Source organism: Paroedura picta, chromosome 10 (assembly GCF_049243985.1).
Source record: "Paroedura picta isolate Pp20150507F chromosome 10, Ppicta_v3.0, whole genome shotgun sequence".
NCBI classification, from domain to species: Eukaryota; Metazoa; Chordata; class Lepidosauria; order Squamata; family Gekkonidae; genus Paroedura; species Paroedura picta.
In genome coordinates, this window is record NC_135378.1 from 36,651,578 (window position 1) to 36,678,105 (window position 26,528).

Here is a 26,528-nt window from a genome sequence, read left to right on the forward strand (position 1 = left end):
GAAGTCCGCACCCCTAACCACTACACCAAACTGGCTCTCAGGAGGGGGCAGGAATTGTGAGCAATGGCAAGGGAGACTTGCCTTAGATATCTACAAACCCCAAAACATTGCCACACTGCTGACCGTCTTGTAAATTAGATTTCAGAAAATGCCCATACTACTAAGAAGCTGGCAGACATAGCTCCACTTCTAAAAACAGCAAACTGGCACCATTAGAATAAAATTCAAACCTGATTTAATAAGATCTTTGAAAGGACGGGGGTGATGTGAGGAAAGCAACTCTGGATAATATCAAGATTGCCCAAGTAATTTAAATCAACTTCAACTCATCAGCGAGGAAGTTATTTGTACACTGCATATGGCACATCAGGCAGAATGTTCCCATTGGAGGAGAACATGAAACGGAAGTTGTGTGCCTCCCCCACCCCTCACCCCGGTTCCCTTTGAAGGCAGCAGGCAGGTCCCATTTGCAAGCTATAAACGGAGCTCAATTATGAAGCACTGCAGGCCAGTTTTGTTATTTATTGCTTACAAAGGCTCAAAACTATGGGAAATCTTTGGTAAAAATAAAAACAATAAAATTTACACAATATCTTTACATAGAGTATTGCACAACAAGGCTCTTCAATACACAAGAAAATAGAGGAATGTTCGTTTTCCTCAGCAGGAAATTAACTGTACAACATCCATTGGTGTACCACTAAAGCAAAATGCCTTTCATAAATGTTTAAAATAGTTTATAGTTCTTAAATTAACATGTACATTTCCATCTGCATCTTTTGATAGAATTATGCTCATTTAACAAGTTAAATAAAAGCCAGAAACTACGCAGTACTGGCAGCTCTACCCCACTACCACCACCCCACCACTTCTTTTCAAGTCTTGTTTACTTCACATAAACCTCAAAAGAAAAATACCCTATAAATCCGCAGCAGTCTTCAATCGGCCCTCTATGAAAAAGAGGGAAATAGGTTTCATGTCTATGATTTAAAAACGAAGCAAAACACAGACATTTCTCAAGTCTTTCACTTCTGCAGAATCAAACTGGAGCAGCTTTAAGCTGCTCTACATGAGTTCTTAACTCAGGGCACAGCTCAATTAGCAGCAATTCCAATAATACCTGCAAAGACAAAAGGAAGGATGATTTGAAAACTCCACATAGCCCAAGCTCTTCTTCCTCACCCCCCTCTTGCAAATCCACAGTAAGGATGTCTCTATGGAGGGGAGGCAGAGGTTGTGATTAAAGGCAATTCACATGCTGGCCATTCACCTTTTGAGAGAAATCTTGACTCGCACCTTCCTTGACGTGGCCCTCAGGAAAAACAGCTAGCACTATGCAGCACCTGATTTCCTACAGTCTGCCCCTTTATTTTTGAAACCTTGGCCTAAGGCTTAATCTCAGTGGAAGACTGCCCTCAGAGGGATGCTAACAAAAGGAGCACACGGGCAGAAGGGAGGGACCAGGCCGCACCACACCCTTGAGGACTCTTAACAGGTGAGGCATAATTCAGATCTGGCGAATTCTAGGGAATTGAGAATATTTGGCGGAATAGGTACCTAGTCTTCAGGTTTTTTTCCACCCCTACTTTAAAATGTAGTACATAAAATAATAGATAAAACCTCAAGGAAATTATGAAGTCTGGAAAATAAGATGCTAGAGACTTGAAGGAGCAGGACACGCTTAAGCAACAACCAGGACCTCAAAGGCAGAAAAGGACAGAATAACTCACATAGAGAAGATGCTTATTGGCCTTGGTTTCTTGAAGTGCATTGAATACTTTGATCACACCATGGCGAGCATTCTGCTGTCCAACAAGGCTCTGCAGAGTGTCTGAAAGAAACATTTTTGGTCTGCTTTGGAGAAGAACACTAATGCCTGTACACGTGCTTAGAGGCCAAACTAGATGTGATCACAGACTTGCCACCTAAAAAAAATGGGGGCCTTAATTCATGGGGCACACAGGTGAGGAGAGCTGAACCCACAACCTTCCCAAGTCCATCATCCAGACTTCTTTACAGGCACCCGGCCTCAGACATCAAAAGCGAGTCCATTTGGAAAAAAGATTCTGCTCTCATTTTGAGTCAATTCCTGCTTTCTAATGACTCAGCTCTGCTGCCCTCACAACCGATTTGTCCTGAATTTGAAACACATTATTCCATGCGTGGTCTTCTCTCTAGCTGGCATGGCAGTAATATAGCTGGAATGCACAGAAGGACGAGAACCAAGATCCCTAGTTTCAAACTGTGGCTCAAGTATCACTTCGCTGGTCCAGACAAAATGATCCATGGGGTTTCACTTAATACTAAAACACCACTGAACTATTTTGCCAAAAGAAGTTCTTTGCTGAGATATTCAAAATGTGTTTTGGTGACGTGGACACAGAGTTGTTATGAACAGGGCTGTCCTCTATTTTAACCTTCCTTGTCTCCTCCTTGGCATTTATTCTATACATTTTAAAAACATAAAGCCTAGGTACTTAAGGATTTTTAAAAAAACCTTTTATGTCAGTTAGAGTTTCTTGTTGATCTCATAAGGCCACTTGCCAAATATTCTTTAGATCAATCCATTATACAAGCTGATTTGTAATTTAAAAAACAAAACTTGGGGGAAAAACACAGTGGATCCAAAATGGCTTACACCTTTCACTTCCTCTTCCCACAACAAAACTCCTGTGAGGGAAGTGGAGCTGGGAGAACTGCTCTGCTGAGAACAGCTCTAAGAGAACTGTGCCTAGCCCACGGTCACCCAGCGGCTACATATAAAGGAGTGGGGGAAAAAGTTCTCCAGATTAGAGAAACACGGAGTAGGTAAATAATTCATACCAATCCAGATCTTTCCTAAATTGAAAGTAGTTTGTCTGATTTAAAGGCCAAATAAGAAAAGCTCACAAATTAGTATCAGATGTGCAAAACATCAAATCTAGCTTAAGCTATTCAACTTTCTCGAGGAAATCATAAATTAGCTCTTTCTGAATCCTGACCAAGTCCTTGTTATGTCTTGGGTATCCCTTCCTGTACTCCTTGTATTTGTTTTCAAAGGAAAAAAACCCCACACCAATCAAGATTTCTGAATATAATCAATATTATGTAATTTAGATGCAAATTAACCCTTCGTTCACTGAATTTGTGCCCAAAGGAACATTTTGCACTATCATGGTAAAATGAACCATTTTCACCAGAAATTGACTAGTGGAAGAAGATACAATTATATAATTAAATATTCCAGAATGAAAAGACACCAGCTAGAAAGCCAATGAGGTGTAAGAGTTAACAATGTCAGAACTAGGGTGCAAATCTCCTTTCAGTCATGAAGCTTAAGCCCAGTCACCTCATTCACAGAGCCATAGAGAGGACAAGTGGGGGGAGAACCCGCTCCTAAGAGGAAAGGGGAGAAGGGGGGGGGGAAGCCCCAAAGATAATGGATTAGATCTTCGTAAATCTGTGTGGCCAATAAATCAGCATGCAGAATGTCCTCTGGGGTTTTTCTTGTTCTCTGATGTTTCCCATCATATAAATACCGTTCAGATGGACTTTGAACAGAACATTTATAGTTTATCCACAGGGAACCACAATGGATACGATATTGGTGACCCTGTAAAAGGTTACATAAGCCAATCTGAATGTGCATTGGTAGGTGCTAAATTGTGTGTGTGTGTGAGAGAGAGAGAATCCAGGGGAAAGAGAGATAAACAGATTAACCTTATCTGTGAAGCTCCTTGAAATCTCTAACACACAACATAATCAGTAAGCAGCTTTTATTGTTCTCCAATTACATTTCCTGTAACTGATAATGCTCACCTGGAATGTTTTCAAGTAATTTTTGCTGTGCTTTCTGTTTTGTCTCCTGGCCTTGTTCCTCGCTTCTGGGCTTTGTGCTGGATGCCAACTTCCCATTTGGCCAAAAAGCATCTCGGAATATGTTAATGTAATATACAAGCATTGGTTCACTGAAGATCCAATTGACAGTGTCACGAATTTGCCTTGAAAAGAGATAAGAAGAATGAGCAAGCCACAAATGCTATGCCAGTCAGACATGCTCTCAGTACTCCCCTTCAAACCTGCTTTTCAGACAATATAGCTGGTATTCTCATGTCACGACATTTACCTGCGTAGCCACAGTTACAATGTTCTTCAGAGAGAATGCAGTTTGGATTGATCTAAAGGGTAGTCTTGAAATGGCAACGCTTAAATTCTGGAAAGGGGCAACATTAAAGAGGGAAATGGAACCCAGAATCAAGTTTCATTTAGGAAAATGATAAATGAGAATAACAAAACCAACAAATGGAGACGCTGTCTCATCCCACAAAAATGTGACCTAGTCTAAACAGGCAAGAGAATAAAGTATAAAAAGAATGGCCTTGCACCATGCAGGTGGGGGAACAAAAAAATGTGCTTTTAAAGCTCTCTTCTGTGAAGGTGCCTTGCAAATACAGAATAGGCAGCACGAGAATCTCTCCCTGATATGCTAGTTTTGCTTTTTAGAAACAGGGAGCCGTCAGAAATAATCCCACAAATGCAGAGTGCTCTGGCAGGACACTAGGACCTGGGAGAACTAGGCTCAAACCTCACTGCCAGGGCCACTCTGCTCGGCCTCTCATCCCCCCAGGGCAACAGGCTGGCTGCTGCATGCAGCTGCAGGCTGAACTCGAGTGAGATTCTAATCCAGGAGTCTCCCTCTTGCATTCTGCCCACAGGGAGACCTTGGACCAGTCACTCCATCAGGCTGACCTGCCTCAGAGTTGCCGTTTCCAGAATGACACGGGAGAAGCAGAGAGAACCCTCAGCTCTTTGGAAGGCCCTGAGCTTTTTGGAAGGGCAGCGCTTAAAAACCCTGAACTCGACAGGTAAAAACTGTGTTGGGACAGAGGTTAGGAGGGTGAAGGCGAGAGAAAGACTATGACTGATTATCATTTGTGATAGCACTAAGAATGCCTCAGCTTTAACAGGTCAAGTTGCTTGATTCAAAGAGAGAGAGGGAGAGCAAAATTAAAAGTGGCAATTAGCTCCCGTCACCAGAGCAGTGTGGGGGGGGGGAGTGGAACTGTGCCATGCTGTGCAGAATTTGGTATCCTACAGAGATGGCAGGAGGCATTCCAGGTGCAGACAACAAACACCTCAGAAATGGCCAGCATATAGAACAGCCAGAAGGGCAGCTGAGGCCCTTCTGAGGAAAGGAAATTAGGGCCCACCAGAAGGGTGGCATGTTACAGCTAGAGTTTGCTGCTGTGAGGATGGGGGTTCCTTTCTTACAGCTCAAGCCACTGCATTCTCAGAAGCAAGTCTCCTGGAAGTCAAAGGCACTGGCAACTGGGCTGCTTATTACCAAAATCTGGCCATATATATTTTGGACTGGCTTATAAATTTTTTCATTGTGACAGTTAAAAGCTATTTAGTAGTCCCTGTCCAGAAATTATCTTGGAATAGTTTTTATGATTAGCATTTCTGGGCAGCCTCCCTTATCCGTATGACAGTACCACATCTCACAGCAGGCAAACATATTCCCAGGGTGGATTCCCACCAATCTTTTGAACACAGTAATGCAAAGCAACATACATTTGCTGATTTCAGAACTGGGAGCATTGCCAAATGTTCCTGGGGCTTTAAGACAAATGCCAGAACAGCAGCACTGGGTCATTCCCACAGTCCAAGGAGGCATCCTACATTACGTCTCTTCTCTGACAATATTTGATCACTCCTGAGAATCTAGGCAACATCCTGCCCAGACCCTTTGCATGGGGCCATGTCTTGTCCAGGATTCTATTTCTTTCAAGGGCTGGCTTGAAGTGGGCTTGAATTCCCAGCAAAATTAAAGTACAAAACTTTTCATCACCAAAAGCAAAAGCTGCCAATAGTATACTTGTGTGGGAGGGCGGTGTCCACCGTCCCTTCTTTAGAACAGCATCCTCCCTTCTTGCCAAAACAAGCCCCTGCCCCCAACATGGGAAAGCCGACTGTTCTCACAAGATGCTTAGAAATCTGACCAAAACCAAAAGGAAATCCATTCCCTGGGCTCTGCCACCGCAGGCTGCCTGACACACAACTCAGGAAGCCACTTTATACTGCAACAGACCACTGGCCCATCAAGATCAGACTGATGGCAGCTCTCCAAAGTCTCAGAGTGAGGTCTTTCACAACCCTTTCACCTGGCCTTTCTACTAGAGATGCCAGGGATCGGACCCATGAGCTTCTGCATGCCATGTGGATGCTCTGCCACTGAGCCACCCCCCCACACACACACACTGAAGCATCACAGTTCTCATGTTTGGTTGACTGCTCCCAAGATGACTTACTAGAATAAGCATAGCTGTAACACTGTTGGAGTTTAACAACAACAAAATTGCCATCCTTCTTTTTGCCATCCCAGTTTATTAACAGTGCGACAGTCATGTAAAGAACAGGTATGTCATAGCACCAAACCACAGGCTTGTTCATTCTGGGGGGTCCATCAGAGCTTTATTAAGTTGCAACAAGCAACTTCCTTTTGTGAAAAAGCACCAATCTCCTGCTCTTATGCCCCCTCTGGTGGTTTTCAGTTGCATAACACGGGTGCAATTACCGTGCACAAAGTAGTAGGGGTTACCGAGTCACATTTCCATATCCTAATGTCTCAGCTTTCATTAGCTGAATATGCAAGTTGCTAACTCTCAAGGCTATCAGGAGAGATTTGAAATTGTATAGGCAACAACTAGTGACTTCTCAGAATCTTGGATGGATAATTATGCCCTGCATAACATACCAAAACACCCTGACAAAAAGGAACAAAATTATGCAAACTATTGAAATAGACATATCATAAATAAATAAACCTTTTTTTTTTCAGGGTTCAGTTTTTCTTTGTACCAAGGTTGGGCTACCTTGGCACAGGACTTAGTATTAGTTCATATGGCATTCATATGGGATAGATAAGTGGGTGAAACAGTGACTTTATTTGTTTCACAAGAATGACAGAGATACTTAACTTGTTCCTAAATCAACCAACTACACACAGCACTCTGGTTTTCAAGTGTCCTTGCATCAAGCAGTCTATTTACAGAGCAGCAGTTCTAGAAGTAAAGAAAGTGTGATTCACTCACTTGTTGATAGTTCTTCCAAAGGTAACTTGAACTAGTGCAATTAGTGTCTTCCTGACCCACTTAAACACTAAAACGAAACAAACAAAACAGCAGTGCATAAAAGTAAAGTCCAAGCACATAGGTGAAGAGATAAAGCCAGAGCAGATAGAGGTGCCTGCTTTCACTTTCTGCCCCTAAGGGTCTTTGTTTCTTTCCTCTTCCAATTAAATTCTCAGCTTTCCAAGTTTGTGGCACATTGGCGAGTCACCTGACCTAGATAAGAATAGTTATTTACCTATTTGCTATCTACTGAAAAGTCTCGGAACTAGTTGCAGCCATCGTCATCCATTAACCTCTGTACACCACTCTCCCAACCACAGATTACAGCGGTGATGGAAAATGCCACCAAGACTTATGGCAACCCTGTAGGGTTTCAGGGCAAGAGGTGGTCAAAGGTGGCTTGTCATTGCCTGCCTCTGCATAGCGAATCTGGACTTCTTTGGGGGGCTCACATGCAAGTACCAACCAGGGCCCACCCTACTTCGTTTCCAAGCTCTGATGAGATTAGGCTAGCCTGGGCCATCCAGATCAGGGCACAAATCGCAATACAGTATTATTAAAATGTTAAAACCACGTTACTATATGGTTCATAAGGAAGTTCAGACTCTAAGGCACAACTTGTGGGTAATGCAGATCAGGGCATAAACTGCATGCCGCTGTGAACCCTTCCACAGATACCTGCCTGAGTCACCTGTATGCCATTGCTACATATACACTGGCTAATTAGATTTTGAATGCAAAAGAGACATGTTTCCCTTCAGATGCTTGACATATAGCTGCTCTAGTAGCATATTTATATTTACTTTAGCTAGAAGTTCAGTGTTACCCTCTGCAGTACTGGAAGGGAGGTTTAAGAAAATTCCTTTTCAGAAGAGGCGTTCTTGTGCAGAGGGTGAAACTGAATCAATGGAGCATGTATTTCTCAACTGACCCTTTTATATGAAGATTCATATGGAAACTATTAGCCCATCGTTAGATAGGTCCCCTGGTCCATCAAATAAAATTTGTCATTTGTTTGACAGGAACCACCAGATCAAGCAGCCAGATTTTGTGCCCAGGTCTGCAAGGCTTGGAAATTGTACACGGTAGCTGAGGCATAGTATATATTAACTATAAATATACATTTAACACTAAAATGTAAATCTGATGAAGCCGTTTTGTCTTATTATGCTCCTTTTTATATTTGATTTTTGTTTGTTTATATGCTTTAAATTGTGGACTGATATATTTGTACTGATGGAGGACTGTAGCAATAAACTGACTGACAGGCAGCAAATGTAAAATGTTACTCAAGAGCACAGGCAGGACAACCACAACTTGACGTACTAAGATAATGCAAAACCATCCACACAAACAAAAAAGGTCATTACTTACTTCCTCGCAGTTCAAAAATTTCTCCTATCAGCATAAAGCAGGGCTCAGCAAGGGCATCCCTTTTCCCATCCACATCGTCTCCATCGTCAGAGAGATCGTCATCATCTTCCGTCTCCTCCTGGGCAGGCAATACGAGTACAGAACTGACATCTTGGTCAGGAAGTTATGGTTGCCATGGCTACCAAGACAGCCATCCAAAATGGCCACTCTAACTTGGTACAACCCCTATCTCCTGTGACATCTGCAAAAGCAGAATCTATTCTGAGAATTCCCCCATCCTCCCTCCCCACCCTCTAACTTAGCCTTTAACACTACAGGGGTATGGGTTATGGGCGGTGAGCTATGTTAATAAGGGTTCCAGAGCAAGACAGTTATATATAAACTTGAGAAATAATTGTACCACCACTCAGAAATATTGCCAGCTATATTTCTAGGTCTTAAGTCTCAAGCCATTAGTGGTTACAGATTTCTGGCTTCTATCTTGGTATAGATACTGCTCAGCACTTTCTTAACCGCCTCCCTTTTTTATGATGCAGTTCAGGGTCAACAAAATGCAACCATGAAACAGCCACTAAAGATTATTTCATACTGTTTATGTAATAATTGCCAAGAGGTAAAAGTTGTCTGTTCAGCAGGCAGCTGACAAGTTTCCATATACCCCTATCCTCTAGCCATCCAGATCTCCCCCACTAGCTAGATTACATACTTCCCCCCTTCTGCTCATTGTAAGTTGACACCCAATTTTCATCCCTGGCTAGACTATTGCCCCTCCTGTATTTTTGCTGGACTGAGGTCGATCACCTCAGGAGGATGCAAAAGCAGAGGAAACCTCATTCTGCTAGATATACACCTCTCCTCCAGTTGAGAATTTCTTTTGTGCGAGCCCATTGTAAATGAAGCCTCACTTCACTGGGGCTAGCTGAGACAATATTCCCAGTGGAATGCATGTAGTAGCAATAGAATACAAATGCACAGAAGAAAGTACAGAAGCAAACTGCATTACAGCTTTTGAGAGCTTCAATAACTCACTCAAATAGTCCACAGCCCTGCAAACAGTTCATCTGAGATAGCATTCAGGCATTTCCTAATTGTTTTATATAGGTCATTTAGTCTACTAAGAACATTGTTTTCCTCCCTCACCTCCTGATGAGAAAAGAAATCTCCAGGAAGCCTCTCCAAAAAAGAAGAGATTGAAAAAGAGGATTTCTTTCCCTGTATGTCAATAACTTTGAGGTGTTCAGGGGAAGGACTCAAAAAGGCATAAAGTGCTTCGCTCTGACAAAGTCTTTCATCAGAAAGCAATTTCTGTAGGGGGAAAAAAGACAGACCATTTCAAAACAGAGCATAGTTCTTGCAGTGGAAGACAGGTATCCCCGATAAAACCTCAGAAATCATTAAAGGGAGTTTTTTTTTAGGCCCTGGTAGTACAGCCAATGGTGGTCTGAACTTCTCAGGTTGCTTGTTACAATTTATTACATTCTGTGGGTGAAATCCAGGGATAAAATGGTGGAACTGTTCATACAAAAAGCATTTTGTTATATTTTACACAGAACAAAATAACGTGAGACAATTCGGGTTCCTTGATGAGCGTATACAGTTCTGAGCCAGTCAAATACATATTGTATATTTCAGCATAGATTGAAAATATCCAACATACACACCAAAAAAAGTATGAAGAGCAAATCAGAAACTAAGAAACTGAACCACATACTTGAATGCTTAGAACACATGCACACTCCCAATCATTTTTATTTCAAACATACCACAGTCTTGATGGATTTTTTGATTTCTTACTTGTAAAAAGTTATTTAATTGGTTCTTGGATTTCTCCATAAATTTCTGGTCTACAGATTTAAAGGGCAGCTTGCTGAGTGAAGGCAACTGAGCTTTCTTTAACGATGGGAAACACTGCGGGGGGAAAAAATCTCAATTATTTTTTTCCATTTTAGTTCATACACTTAACACAACAGAGCATAGGGTTGGAAAAATCTCCCCCACACACACACACACACACACACAAAACCCCCACTTGTTTTCAGTTCCTCCTTCAATGACCTCTCCTTCAATAAAATCAGAGTCCAGTAGCACTTTTAAGACCAACAAAGATTTATTCAGGGTGTGAGGTTTCGAGTGCAAGCACTCTTCGTCTGTGCTTGCACCGGAAAGCTCACACCCTGAATAAATCTTTGTTGGTCTTAAAGGTGCTACTGGACTCTGTTTTTATTGTGCTACTTCAGACCAACACGGCTACCCATTTGAATCTCCCCTTCAATGTCCTCCCATTCATGGCCACCAAGAGCTCTTTCCATCAACTCGGCCAGGGGTAGTCAAACTGCGGCCCTCCAGATGTCCGTGGACTACAATTCCCAGGAGCCCCTGCCAGCGAATGCATTCGCTGGCAGGGGCTCCTGGGAATTGTAGTCCACGGACATCTGGAGGGCCGCAGTTTGACTACCCCTGAACTAGGCCCAAAATATTTTACCCTTCTACCACCAGTGTGATTTATAGTATCAACACAATACAAAGCACTGTCAGCTAAAGCAAGCAATAACAATGAAGAAAACAAGCTAAATGACAGTTACCACCACCCCTGGACCTCAAAACAGGATTTGGGCAGAAATGACCTCCTCCGCAAAAGCCTGGCAGGATAGCAGTGTTTCTGCTAGATTCCCAAAGGAAGGAATAGATGGTACTAGATTGAATCCTTGACAGCTTGCATGCCAAGATTCTGAAAAGACTCGCTCTTAAGTGGATGCCACACTGTGCACAAAACAGGTGGGATCCAGGAGAAGGCCCCGCAGGCAGATCTTAAGCAAGAGGGAGGGTGAGTGGGGAGAGGGTGAGTGAGAGAGAGAGAGAGATACCATGGCAAAGATGCTTCCCAAGATATGCTTGGGACTTGAGGGACTTGGGAATGTTCAGCCTGGAGAAAAGGAGGTTGAGAGGGGACATGATAGTCCTCTTTAAGTATTTGAAAGGTTGTCACTTGGAGGAGGGCAGGATGCTGTTCCCATTAGCTGCAGAGGAAAGTACACGCTGTAATGGGTTTAAACTACAAGTACAACGATATAGGCTAGATATCAGGAAAAAAATTTTCACAATCAGAGTAGTTCTAAGTAGTCAGAGTAGTTCAGCAGTGGAACAGGCTGCCTAAGGAGGTGGTGAGCTCCCCTTCACTGGGAGTTTTCAAGCAAAGGTTGGATACACACTTTTCTTGGATGCTTTAGGATGCTTTGGACTGATCCTGCATTGAGCAGGATGTTGGACTAGATGGCCTGTATGGCCCCTTCCAACTCTATGATTCTATGATTCTATTCTATTCTATGATTCTATGCTGAACCAAGACCAGTTTGGACTTTAGAAATCTGCAGCTTAAACTGAACATGGACATTTTATATAATCGTATATGTGAAGAATGTTTGCACATGAAGTCATATAGACAGACAGACAGACAGACAGATCGATCTTGAATAAAATGTTGTTGGTCTTAAATGTTGGACTCAAACGGTGCAGTTGCTGTGAAGTCAGCATCACACAGTCTTGCCCACCTTGTGTCAGCCAAAGGAGGGGCAGTAGCATTTTACACTAACTGAGTTCCCCAGACAGTGTGCAAAGTGCAGCCCCACCGTAGGAAAAGAAAAGCATTTCCAAAAGTTGCCTGCACTGCATACAAACCTCAGCCATACCTCAACCACATCTGATCCATAATGAAAACCTTGGGTATTAGCTAACCAAAGAACAAAATGCAATAACATCACTCTTATATACAAACAGAATCCAGGCGTTGGCCATCTCTGGTCCTACATAGAACATTAAACACAATGTTTCAGGAGAAGCAGAAGCAAGAACAATTCCCTCAGAAGTTTCTCTGTACCTCGCTAAGCTTCCGATGCAGGCTTTGAAATTCACTGAGTCTCCGGTGGACTGTCCATTCTTTAGCTTCTGTGTGACCAATCTCTTGCAAACCCACCATGACAGAATAACTGGGCACTTGTTCGCCATTTTCTTCTAGAACCTAAGAAGAGCAGGGTTACTGTATATTATGTGAAAAATGGAGTCTTCCATTCCTTTTTTTGTTTTTGCAATTACTTCTAGGGCAAGAAAAAGCCAAACCTCGCTAGTGTTTATGGAGGCTTTCCACATGCCAAAATTTTCACACCACCAATCTGTTCTTTCAATGTGCAGCTGAAGGTCACTGTGTTCTCTTTCCATCAATGTGATTTCATCCTTCAGTTTAGAAACAATCTGCCAATGCAAGAAGCAGCCATTATTCCAGGACATTTTAAGAAAATCTCTGACAAGGACTCCAGCTGGTCACTCTGGCACATGCCCCGGGAGGGGGATAAAAAAGATGAAAATGCAGAGAGAGGTACGAAGCAGCAGAAGGAATTTAGTACAGGCTTTCAGGACTTTTCCATCTAGAGAATCTGATTTGGACTGGCAGGAGCACTGCTTAAAAGGTCAAGCATAATTTAGGAATGAAAATGTAGATCTTGAAATGACAGAAGAACCATTTAATGTAATTTCATGAATGAAGGAGGTGGAGAGATCACTATCCAAACGTTTGTAATGGATGCTGTTAACTTTTAGCATGGGGAATGACTGGAAGCATTTTCTAGCAATAACTGAGTTAGCATTTTAAGTGGCTGAAAAACTGAGACAGGATGGCCACTCAAATGTGGGGAATGAAAGGACACCCGCCCAGCTATCCATTCTGCAGAGAGCTATGTTGCCATGGTATTCATATGGGTTACCAGAACACTGTTCATTCAGAACCTCAAGAACAATGGCCATTTCCACAAAATATTTTAGAATGGCTATATACAAAAACGGTTCACAAATGCGTACGGAAGTGAAATTCGGAAAAGCAGTAAATGCTCATCTCCTGTTGAATTGTGACAAAAAAAAATTGCTTTTGCCATCCTGTAACCCAAACTACACTTAAAGGTCCATAGGCCACCTAAGCTGATGAAGCTTGGCTCAGGTCACACAGAATGCAGTCACAAGAGCAAAAACACAACACAGGAAGAATCTGCATGGTGAATGACTAACGACATGACTGCCAATTGAGTTTTTGGGTCATGTACTCCCACAAAAGGCATCAGCTATTGCTGTACCCACAGCAATGACTCAATGCCCATTTATGTATCACTTTGAAAAGCTGCAAATGCCAACTTGATTTGTGACAAGAACCGATCTAGGTGTGTGCACAAAAATGCAATTCTGATCATTTTCTTCAGGCATGATGTTCCAATTCTTCATCTATTAGTTGTACTCACTGGTTTCAAAAGTAAACATTTTTTTCAGCTATAACATGGGAGGGGTGAGTGTTTCCCAGATGATTAATATTAATTTCTCAGGTGCTCTTGAGCAGAGATACATGGTAGCTATGGAAGTAGTATAAAGAATAATAAAGGCACCTACCTTTCTGTCAGGTTTCGGTGAACTGCAGAGGGAATTCAGAGCTTGTCTTTTATATTCGAGTTTGTCATTTAATTGGCGTAGCTTATTCAAGGCATAACTTGCCTGCTCGTTAATTCCTGAGCTGCCTTCATCAATAACTTCATCGCAGATCTGACTCTAGAATACGTGGATTGATCAGTTAGCCTTGCATAGTATTCCTGGGACTAAAAGAGTTACTAGAATTGCCTTGTTTGTTAATACACAGTCGAAAGAAAGATCAGCTAAAATAAACCAGCTTAAGGAGCAACGTTAAAATAGTTATCCATAGACACTCCATGCCCACAAAATATAGCCTCCAGCAGCACAGTCCCAACCAGAGGTCCATGGGATGAGCAGGGTTCAGCTTTGCTTGGGATGACACTGATGATTTCATTTCATTAATATAATCTGTATTGTCATAAACTAGAACCTTTAATCAAAAATGACACAAAACTCTTAAACGGCTCTACTCATAAAGGGAATGTCTTCTTGCTCAAACTCCTCTCATAAAGTGAAACAAACTTCACTTGCTTCTTAATGTGTAATAAAGCTATTTCATGGCACATTCTAGGAAAGATAAATTGTGGTGAGCCTACCATCCCCTAAACATTTTGGAACTCCATACACCCCCCAAAAACCAAGTTAATCCCTAATGAGGTAAGATCCCATATTTAATAACAAGCTATATTACAAAATAACACGCTTAAGGAAAAAAATTGGGATTACTCTCTGACTAAGCAGGAAGAGCCTTTTCTAGGCCAATCTGTTCTATTACCGCATCACATAACATGTTTTTTTCTTGAATTTTCTTTCTAACAGCTAAACATGAAAGTTTTTGAGAGTCTGAACAAGTCTTTCCACCATATTTCGTTAAGGGATAAGTGGGCGGAGAGTGGGGCTGGTCCGGGTGAGGGGCCAATCGGAAGGCGCTTTGCGCCTTCTGATTGGGCCCTCATCAGCAGAAGCCAGAGCTGTCGCCAGAAGCCGGACCGAGCACCGTGGCCAGTCAGTCTGGCCTCTGGCCTCGCCACCGGGCAGGGGACTGGGGAAGGTTTCCCTGGAGGGACAGGCTTTGAATCTAGTATTACATAAAAATTTCTCACAGTGTAATGAAATCTGATTGGCCATATCGATGCACAGCTTCAAGGAAATCCCCTAGCTTCCACTTAAATTTATTAATGGTAAGAAGACTACAAATGCAGAAATGTCTTCCAAAATGTTTTCTGATTACTGCTGCATATTACTAAAGGCATGGCCTGGTTAGAACATGAATGGGAGACCACCAAGGAAGTTCTGTGTTCCTATGCTAATAAATAAACATGAATACACCAGGATTATGAAACACCCCTCTTCCAGTTTTTAATCAGGGTACTGAAAAATGGATGTGCATTTCTGAAACAGGTTTGAAATTGATACAATTGGCTTTCTTGACCTTCGTACTCTTTGTAAACTAGTATAAGAGCTAGAAACTAGAGATGTCTCTGGATTCTTACTTCTTGTGTTTGGAAGCCCAATCTTCAGCAGCTTGCAAGACCCACTTTCAATTAAGAAGGCGGGCCTTCCTCCCGCAAATTCTTCTCTGGCTCACATCAAGTGTCTGGAGAAGAACTCCCTTCTCTTCTTCTTTCCCCTACCAGCTGTTGTTAAGCTGCAGCTGCTGGGCCCAAGTGGTAGCAGTCAGGAGGCCAACCAGCCACCAAGACAAAGAAGAGAGAATCTGTCACTGTCCCTCCAAGCCTTCCCCTCCTTTCTCAAAGCCTGAAAAGGAATGTGTTGTACCCAGAGCAACAGACAATAAGATGCTATGTTTCTCTAGGACTACGTTAACTGAAGTTTACAACGGTGCCTGAGGAAGGAAGAAATGGCTTCCCACATGACAACTAGCCAACAGCCCACCCACTCAGGCAGTCACTGCAACTGCCTCAAGTCTGGCCCACAGATGCTCAGTATTTGGTGAACTGGGAAAGGTGGGGAATTTAGGGAGGAGGAAGGGAGTCTCAGAATCTGAACTCAGAATTAAGCTTGAAAAAATAGCAAGATCAACTGCAAAATGAGCTGGGGACAGGTAGGAAAGAGGAGCACCATCCATCTCAGAACTTATAGGCTTGATAGTATGAAAAAAATCTAGCTTTTACCCAGATGAGCTGTCATTCCAAAATAAAGAAAGAAAGCAGCACACCCGTAGGCATCACTCACCACTTCATCTTTATAATCGGATGTTATCTGGATAGCACTCCTCTCCTCTTCTTTCTTGATCAACCGCTCATATAAATCACTGACAATGAACGAGGGATAATACCTGTCCTTTAGTGTTTCACAGACATCAGTCTGAATTTTGTAAAACACCTCGATGCCTTTGTTGCCCACAAGGCTCTGCTGTATCTCTTTGTAAAGTGACTTTTCCACAGGAATTTCTCTGCTTTCTACGAAGAAGTCTTGATAGATTTGACTCACAAGCTGAGGTATTTCTGCCTAAAAAGCAATACAAGATCCTGCTTATTCAACAACACTGCAGCTAAACATACTTTGTTTGCATAGATCCAATACAGAAATGTAGTTTAATCATATTTATCTAGAGAAAGCAAATAAAAAGCCAATATTTGAAAGCAGGTTGATCCCACATATACTTCTATTTTTTTAATCCTCTTACCCCATTTCAGCTTGCTGAGGGCCTCCACAAGGAGGGAGTCCCCCACATCTGTACACTGCCCGTGGCGCCCGTGGGCGCCACGGACTAAATAAATCAGTAAGCCCTCCTGGGGCGGGATGTGTCCGGGATGAGGAAGGGTCCGGATTGGACCCTTCCTTGTGACAGACAATCAGAGGGACCAATCGGCAGGCGCAAAGCGCCTGCCGATTGGTCCCTCTGATTCCCAGCCGCAGCAACTGCGAGCCATGCACAGCGTGGCTCGCAGTTGCTCCTGGCCTGACGCCCGAGGGAGCCCCCGGCAGTCGTGCGGAGCACGGCTGCCGGGAGCTCCCTGCCCGGCGGCCAGACGACAGACCCGGCAAGAATCGAAGATGGCCGCCGAGGGCCAGCCGAGGAGCTGACGAAGCCCCGCCGCCGCCGCCCGACCTCGACAATGCCTCCGCTACTCCCAGGGAGTCCCCGCCAGCGGCGCGCAGAGCGGCTGGCGGGGGCTCCCTGCCCGGCGGTCTGACCTCGGCTTGCCAAGACTCCGCCGGAATCGAAGATCGCCGCCAAAGGCCCGCCGAGGATGCCCCGCCGCCGCCCGCCCTCTCTAAGGTCAGGTTCCTTGCCCTGCGCTGCCCTGTCCCTCCCTATCCCCCACATTCTAGCGCCCATTGTATTTTGGTTACAATGGGCTCTTTTACTAGTCCTAAATATTTTTAAATCTTTTTTGTTAATTTTCAGTTTGACATCAGTCTCTGCATAAGATTCAAATGTCTGTTTTTCCTACTCTTTTTAACCTTTAAAAACCCACATTTAATCAATCAAGTTACAGCTAAAAATGCCAAATGATGCACCTCCTTTAATCCCCACTGTAGGATTTGCCCTCTACTTTCTTCTCCCGCAAGTTTATCCTGTTCACTCCTGGCATCTGCAGAAAACATAACAGAGCTTGAATAAAGAGCTTCGTTTTTTAAGACTCAGAGAGGGAGAACCCCCAGTCTGAATATTATACCGGAAAATATTTCACTGTGTCTGTTAAGAGGAGGATATTGATTTGACTTCACCATAAAATGAACTCTTATGCATCAGACAACTTGGAATATTATCAATGAACTTGAAGATCTATTTTACCAGCACTTAAATTTTCAACATCTCATATTTCTCTGCTCCTTTGGGAGAAAAGGGAGTTGATTTTGAAATCTGGTTCTGCCCTTTCTATACTGTGGCAATAGAACAGACAAAAACTGATGGTAGACATTTTATATACTACACCCAAAGCCAACTTGGAGATACATGAAAAAAAGAGATATAATTATTACTGATTTACTAATCCTAAAGAATATAGATTACAAATAGCAAAGTTTTTTTTATTATTTGGGTCCACTTGTACCTTATTAGCATTTTTCAAGTATTCTATGGATTCCCAGAGGCTGATCAATGCCCTCTTATCCATTCTTTCCATATAAATTCGAAAGTGCTCTCTATAGGATGGGTTACACAAAATATCCTCAAACTGAAGAATCTGGGAAGAAAAATAACTTTTGTTATATTGATTGATTCTAATTCCATTCAATTTAATTTTATTAAAACATTTATAGCCCAACTTTCCTCATGGTCCAAGGCAGCTTACAATTAAAATCAGAATTAAATTTTAAAAATCCAAATGTCTCCCTCCCTCCCTACATTAAAAATGCCTGCCATTCAACCCCCCCTTGAAATAAGCAAGCCTCCTGAAGAGGTCTACAAACTTATATATACAATCTTCTTAAACGTTCATTGAATTAGCAGGCAGCCTTGTTGACAAGTAGATTAAAAAGGGGGTTGACCAACATAGCTGTAATTCAAAATTCTGGGTACCAGTTAATTTATTTATAATGTTTTTAGACCACCTCTCTAGAGACGTGCACAAGGTGGTTCACAAAGATTCCCCCCCCCCCCAAGTTGGAAATCTCCCACATTTGTGGCAACCCTGGTCAGCATTTACAAAGGGATTGCATCTAGAACGTGGGGAAACAAATATACCATCACATTGCTATCTGAATAGGGGCCAAAGATAGGAAAGCAGGTGGCCCTTCTGGCTTAGCTGTTGTAAGAAGAGTTGGTTTTTATACCCTGCTTTTCACTACCTGAAAGAGTCCCAAAGCGACTTACAATCACTTTCCCTTCCTCTCCCCACGTAGATACTCTGTGAGGTAGGTGGGGCTGAGAGAGTTCTGACAGGACTGCTCTGTGAGAATAGCACTATCAGGACTGGCTACATGTGGTGGGTCTCAAACCTAGCTCTCCAAATTAGAAGCCACCGTTCTTAACCACTACACCAAGATTTGAATAGACATATTTAAATATGACTTCTACAGAGGGAGTCTCACGTACATAACCCTCTACTTAGGTCCCTCTACTTGGCCATCCCAAACTAGATCTTGATGTTGCCATCAGTAGGGAAAGGATGTGTCTTCACATTCACAAAAATGGCAAATGTTGCAGGTGCTACAGACACTGCACTCAGCACAGCCAGCGCCATTCCCAACTTAATGCTAGATACATGGATGATACTGGTAGGGGAGGTATGACTGTGTAGGGGGGCTCCTTCTGACAAATGCTCCCATCTCATTCCTCTCCCAGTCACTAATGAATTTTTCTGGTTGGCTTTGCCGTGATTTTTTTTCTTATACTGATGTTGTAACCATTGCCTGTGGCTGCCTAAATCTATTTGCTTGTACTATTAGGGCAACAACTTTTAGCAGAAAGTGCTTATGAAACATACCATCCTCTTCCAGTCCTCTTTTAGAAGATAAATATCAGTTCCAGCCCTTTGAGCTACATGAGCACATGAAGCTGCCTTATTGGAAGTTGTACACCACCTACAACCTAAGCCTTTTAGCTAGATATGCTGGGGTCCAAGCCTTGGCCTTATGCAGGTCAGGTAGATACTTTATCACTGAGCCACACACCTCTGCCCTGCTAGATGACTGGCACTAATGCAAATTCCTGAACAAGCTTGAGGGAGTGTCGGAACTTGACAGATGGAAGGGGCAGGATACAAAGCGAGGGTTTTCGTTCTAGCACAGTTCCTTGCCCTTCCTGTCATCACCACAACCCTGGCCCTTCTGCCTCTCTGTTCATCACCCCCCCCACACACACACTTATCTTTCTTTGTACATCACATTTTAAAATCTCAACACTTAACTCTGCTTCTATCAAGCCAACGGAGCAGTAAGCAATTAGCTACTAACTTGCCAGCAACCCGGATTTCTCTCTAACAAGGGGGTCTTTCCAGCCATTGTTACTGCTAACCACCTTAAACAAAACGAAACATGTTTCCTATCCATTTCATCCTCTATTTAAAATAGCTTAATCCCTTTAATCCTAATTAGATGTCCCTAAATCCCAAAGGGAAAAAGTCAAAGCCAAGGGCATGTGAATAGTATGCGAGAAAAACTATGTAGTCAGAAATATGATCTCAATGGAATACAGTCTGCTTTCACTGGGCTTTGGTTGAATGACTGGGGAACAAAAGTGATACCCATTGATAACTTCCCCCCCTCACAATCCTTTTTGCTGAGCAAAAAAGAATTAGCAAAGCAATTATTAGCCTATAATTATTATAAAGACAACATTTCCTTTGGTCTGGGCAGTAAGCACAAGTATTTTGCAAGACTAGTCCATTCCAAGCGAACACTGAGAGTTATGGTCAAAAACTACAATTCCCAAAGAGACGTGAGGCCAACTGGCCTTTGAGTTTCTTCTGCGTAATACTAAGAATATTCGTCAAGTTGTGTTCCAATGGGAAGGTTACTCCTTTTTCGCTACCTTCAATGTCCTGCATTGAACTGAAAGCAGACAGCTATATTGGGATACCAGCAAGCAACCTGTCACTCGAATGTCTGTTAACTAATGAACAGTGAACAGATCTCATGTTAAAGCTTGTTAGCAGCTATGGTGTCCCTTTAAGCTTCAGGCAGCTTCTAACTCGGGGTCGAGAAGCCAAGAGATGCCTTGACCTCTGCCACGTCTCACAAGGAACTGATAGAGTCTTTTGATAGTGGCCTACTGTTTCCTGATTCTATTCTGAACCAAAATATATACATTCACAATAGTAGCAAGTAAAATTGTAGACCTTGAAGCAAATCTCACTATGTTCCCTGGGACCCATTCCCAAATAAAGATCCATGATGTTACTTATAAAACTGTCCCTTGATAGACACTGCTACGCAAGCAGTCTGCCAAGTATTGTGGAAGGTATAAATACGAACAGGGCTTCTAGTATTTGGACCACTATGTATCCGCGTGTCGCTCCTTCTGAGGCCTATTCAACCAGTGCCAATTCTAGAATGGTCTCCCATTATTATTTCACATACAGGAACCTATTCTTTATCGGGGAAAGGGGTAAGAAAAATGATACAGAATTCTAAATAATCAAGTGGTGATAGGGTAAGTAAGTGTACAGGGAATCGTAAGTCCCTGAAATACCTGATATATTTCAGTGTTTTGTGTGGCTTGTATAATGCATATCTGCAGTTACAGTAGAAGCCATCTGGTGAAAGGCATGAGGACAGGGGAAAGAGAAGCTCTGGACCAGTGGAAATTAAAACTTCCTGCGAAAACTTTTGGGGAAAAAAAGAGTTCCTTGATATCCCCAGAAATTAAGAAAAGAAGGATTCCCTTAAGCAAATCTCACTAGAAATTTCTCTAGGCTATATGTAGGTTCTCTAGACATGATGTTGTAGTTGATAACTTCCCTATGTATCTGTGAAAGCCAAGGGAAGGCTAATGTACAAAATCAACAAGTCCTGCATAAAGCACAAATCTTGTAACCATAAAGCAAATGCACTGGGCCAGTGGACTGTCTGAAAGCATCCAGCACTCTAGCATCATTGAAGCTAAATAGGTGCTTAGATGGCCATGGCAACAGAAGAGGAGAGGAGAATGACGTAAGTTGCTTCGGGTCCTCATTAGAGGGATAGGTGGGATATCATCAGGTAAATCTATACGGACAAGAACAACTGCCTTGAAATCTCAGGAACAAAAGTGTGTGCGTATATTATAAAAGCAAAATCATTTCAGGTTACACTCTGCCCCCAGCTATTCTGTAGGAACAATTCACAAGTCTGTGTTAAAATCCTAATCTATAATAACAATAATAATGATTACTTTATTTTTATAGCCTGCCCTTTCCTATTGGCTCAGGACAGGTACCTACCTTTATTTTTGAACAGTAGTCAAGGTGACTTATGATAGCACAACATTACTGTAATTCAATAAGATTCTGCTAACTCAAGCAACAAGAAGAGGAACCAAAAAGTGTTTAACCTAAAAGTTATTGTTTCAGCACATTAGCACGAAAACCACTCTCCAACTCGGAACTGTTGAACTTGCACAGCGACTGGTCGAGCCACAGTTTACTTTGCTTGACAGGACAGAAAACGAGTAATTCCTAAACTACTTTCCTAAATGAAGTTACAAATTGATATTTTAAAAGGGTACCGAGTGATTTTGTAATCCTCTTTACTCCAAGATATTGAGCTCCCCAGTTTGTTTAAAGTCACCGTCAATTACTCTAGACAATTAAACAAGTACTTGAAGTGAAATCCAGTATTTGTAATAGCAAATGTATTTCGCAATGTCCACACAGGAATCAACACCCCTTCCCAAACACACAAAAAACCCTGAACTTCTGCATGCACTCAACCTCCTGAGGACAGACCTGACAATTTAAGAGCTAACTTGTAAAAAAAAGTTCACCTAGCTCATAGAAAAACATGAAAACCCTTCTGTTTTGATATGTCACTCCAAGCAAATGAGCACTACTTGTTCAAAGATTACTGGTAATTTCTCTGATCTGTGAAAGTGAGTTTTACTTAGTAAATGCATCTTACTTCCACACACCCTTCTCTGAAAGGGCAGGTTATCACCTCCGGGGATCCTTGAAGGCTGAAAAGTATTTCAGGGGTTCCTCCACAGTCTAAAGACAGAAAAAGGCTGACATAGGAATAGCCTAAACAAGGATAACCAAACATGCTGGAAACTGCTTACTTTCTTCCAATATCTATCTTTGTTGCATTGCCCTTCTCCAAGGTGTCCAAGAGAATGAAAATGGGGACTCTAAGAAAGTCTCATTGTAGGACTCTTTGGTAAGATAGGAGCCAGTACAGCAACACTCTTTGGAAGCAATCAACAAAGTTTAAAGTCACAGCTACTCACAGCCCCTGCCATGACTCTTTCAAATATCTGCAGATCCCCTCTGGAAACTAAAGCAATACACAGCTTACCTTCTGGCTCTGACCATCACCGTCTTCAAAGGTGCCATCTTCTTGCTGGTCATAAGCAGGACCTCCCAGAAGTCTTATTCGCTTTTCACACTGCTTTTTTGCTACAGTTAGCTGATTAATATACCTCTTCATGTTTCGGGCCCTCAGATGGTCCGCTTTCATTGCAGCAGTCTCTTTACCTTTGCTTTCTAAGATGGACAGTTTAAAAAGTTAATTTTGTTTTTAAGCTAGTTAAGATTTCAACATACGATGAATTTGGAAGAGCTGACTCCTTCGGCAGTCTTCACTTCCAAAAAGTGCAAAGCACACAAAACTCTGACATGTCTTAATGGGCTAAATTTCACTGAAAATGCAAAAGAATCTATCTGCAAAGCCATAGCAACTAAACCATCTTTATAAGCAGATAGCTAAAGAAGCATTTTTAATATAGTAGACCAAGATGTTCCCGTAACCTAGGAGGTGATTTGAGCTCAATAATACTTTCTCAGGTTAAGGTAAATGATTTCAAAGGTTCCAAATGACATGAAGACAAGGTTTTCGAATATACACCCAGTTGTGGAGGATACAAATCTTCGGCCCTTGATCCATACCAGTCGGGCTTCTGTCCTGGCCATGGGATGGAGACTGTGCTGGTCGCCTTGATGGACGACCTCCAGCGCCAGCTGGATTGGGGTGGTTCAGCTATCATGATTTTAGATCTGTTGGCTATGTTCGACAAGCTGTTAGCCCGCTGTCTCGCCGGGACAGGGACTCAGGGGACAGCCTTACAGTGGCTGATCTCCTTCCTCCAGAACTGGACACAGAGGGTAGCAGTGGGGAAGAGATATCTTGCCCCTTTGCACTTCCTTGTGGGGTGTCACAGGGGGTGATTCTCCCCCCCCCAAGCTTTTTAACATCTATATAGGCCCTTTGGCACAGCTGGTATGCGGATGACTCCCACCTCTATCTCCTGACAGACGGCGGGCTGGACTCCCCTTCCAGAAACATTTGCCAGATATTTGGAAGCAGTGTCTGGGTGGCACAGGCAGAGTTGCCTTAAACTCAAGCCCTCCAAGATGAAGGTCCTGTGGCTGGGTAGAAGGGGACAGGATCAGGAAGCACATCTCCCCTTCCTGGATGGGGTGCAGCTTACAGTTGTACCTACCACAAGGAATTTGGGGGTCATCTTTGATACCTCCTTATCTATAGAGGCACAGATCATGAAGGTAGTCCAAATGGTGCCTTTCTATCTGCTCCAAGTTAAGCTACTAGTGCCCTACCTGTCCCCAGAACACTTGGGCACAGTGATCCATGCAACAGTCACTTCCAGAATAGCACCTCACAGCACCTCACTCAATCTCTTAAACTATTCAACTACTTCTACTCTGTCTCACACAAACCATCTGAATGAACTCAGTCAACTCCACCCCCTAGAGCAGGGGTAGTCAACCTGTAGTCCTCCAGATGTTCATGGACTACAATTCCCAGGTTGACTACCCCTGCCCTAGAGTACAGCAGGTATCCAATCATAAGACACTTCATTCATCCATCCAACCCCTTTCTTATCTTAAAGGTCTACATTTTAAACCACAACAAACAACTTATGGCAATGGCAAACCACCTCCAAATGTCTCTCCCCTGGCTTAGGATCTCCTGGCTATGTGACACATCTTAGGATCTCCTGGCTATGTGACACATGCTATACGATAAACACCTTACTACTGTATTTTAACATGATTCTCTCCAAGAAGGAACAAACTTTTCAAAATGGCAGGAGCAGAGGAGTTTTGAAACAAAAGTTTTGAAAGAACAAACTAATCTCACGTTGAGAAGTAGAGCAAACAGGGATCTTTGACTGGCCCATGACCAAGTAGGTGAAAGAAAGAAATCCAAGATTATCTGTCACACCTTATCTTGAAAGCACTTGACTGACTGAAATTTGGAAGTCCTCCCATTCATCACCTCTCCTTGTCAATTTTATCAGAGTACAATGAACACTTTTTGGTTTACTATAACTGGCACCTTGAACATTAAGTTATACATGCAAAAATAACTAAATTGTGAATCAGAACGTAACTGTGGATTAAAACAACTCCAGAAAAGTTAACTTCTCTACCATTCGCACAAACACTCTGCATGTCTCAGAGGACTGAACAACAGCTGACAGCAATTCAGAAACAAGTTTCATTCACATGGGACTCCATCTGACATACCTAAATCTCTCCAGCAAAGGATACTTCTAAAGAGAACGATACTTGATTAGGGAGATGTAAATCCAAGCCAATTTGACTACCCTTATTTACCTGAAAGGAAAACTAGGCTTTTTCCATACCTGCTGCCAAGAAAAAGAGGAACTGTCTTAAATTCATACACAAGTTACTCTTATGTACAGAAATAATACATTTATGCATAATTTTTGGGGGAGATGGTCTTACATTTGGGGTTGCCTTCCTTTCAGGTAACTACTATAATCTCCTTGAGGCGAAGCACCAATTCACATGTCATATTTTTTTTGCTAGCTGTGAAGATTCAACCATTGCCAGACATGTGGCAAACCTAACATATAACCTGGACCATCACAGACACAATATAAAGAGTTCTGGTAATATATCAGAACAAAACCCTAATACCAAACAGCAAAACTTATTCTCATTCATTCACCTTCCTATTAATACACATGCATTATTATTAATCTCTCTATAAAATTAAGTGGTATGAGGATTACACCTGTCAGCAGCTGTACTACCATGAAAATATAAGAATGCTTTCTTCACATCCTAGAAGAAGACTCTGTTCTATCAGGCTTTCTGAAATAGACACAGACATCACCTTTCCTTTAATAAGTCCAAAGAACCACCAAACTCCTTGAAATTGAAAATGGGTGTGTTTGTCACAAGTATAGCTACAAAGCTTCTGTAGTTAATTTTAGAAAACAAACGTAATGGTACGCAAGAGCAATTCACTTTTGTACTAACAGCCAGGGAATCCCGACTTTCGAGTTACAGACGTTTAAAGAGACTCCCAAATAATTTATGCTTTTTAAATCATTGCCTTGTGACCCATCACAACCACTCATGGCAACCCCACATCCACAGTACATTCCAGATGAGATAAGCAGAGGTGGTTTTCCACTGCCAACCTCTGCATAGTAGCTCCGGTCTTCCTTCTCTGTCTCCCATCCAACTACTAACTATGGTTGACCCTGCTTAGCCTCTAAGCTCTGACAAAGTCAGGCTGCCGACACAATCTTTACAATAAGTCTTTCATTATAGGGTATAGATACTTGCTCCACCAAAAGCAGGCTTTCTCAGCCAGGGTTTTATGATATCCTGAGGTTTCTTGACAGCCTTGGAAGTGTTTCCTGAATTAGTGGAAATCAATTTTTATATTTTTTTAAAATGTTAAAACTTTTATTGGGTGATATGGACATGTCGACCCCCCCCCCCATGGCCAATGATGAGCCTGGAGAGGGTGGAAAGGAGAGGGGCCCCAGATGGACGTGTATACAGCTCTGCTTCCCAACCATATTCTGCACAATTGAGCAACTTCTGGGGTTTCTTGAAGCCTGAAGAATGTTTCAGGGGGTTCTCAATGATAAAAGGGTTGAGAAAGCCTCATCTAAAGAGAAATTAATTACAAATTCTGTTTATTTCAATACTGCTTCAATGTCTTTATTTTAGCAACAGCATAGGGTTTGCTCTAGTTCAAATCATGTCT

At 42.5% G+C, this 26,528-nt stretch overlaps 1 protein-coding gene across 2 annotated transcripts in view; it reads right to left on the bottom strand.

The window, feature by feature from the left end:
• Window positions 1–491: 491 nt before the first annotated feature.
• SNX25 (sorting nexin 25) overlaps window positions 492–26,528 on the bottom strand; it is a 46,102-nt gene continuing 20,065 nt past the window's right edge. The window contains exons 7-19 of one of the 2 annotated variants that reach the window (XM_077302244.1): window positions 22,833–23,020; window positions 17,954–18,085; window positions 16,125–16,400; window positions 13,911–14,066; window positions 12,600–12,731; window positions 12,361–12,501; window positions 10,281–10,394; window positions 9,627–9,791; window positions 8,487–8,604; window positions 7,074–7,140; window positions 3,799–3,980; window positions 1,731–1,831; window positions 492–1,120 (exon numbers count right to left, since the gene is read on the bottom strand). In XM_077302244.1, coding sequence (XP_077158359.1) covers window positions 1,040–1,120; window positions 1,731–1,831; window positions 3,799–3,980; window positions 7,074–7,140; window positions 8,487–8,604; window positions 9,627–9,791; window positions 10,281–10,394; window positions 12,361–12,501; window positions 12,600–12,731; window positions 13,911–14,066; window positions 16,125–16,400; window positions 17,954–18,085; window positions 22,833–23,020 — 1,853 coding nt within the window. In that variant the 3' untranslated portion in view covers window positions 492–1,039. The remainder of the gene's footprint in view (window positions 1,121–1,730; window positions 1,832–3,798; window positions 3,981–7,073; window positions 7,141–8,486; window positions 8,605–9,626; window positions 9,792–10,280; window positions 10,395–12,360; window positions 12,502–12,599; window positions 12,732–13,910; window positions 14,067–16,124; window positions 16,401–17,953; window positions 18,086–22,832; window positions 23,021–26,528) is intronic. The other variant, XM_077302245.1, reaches the window with a different exon arrangement.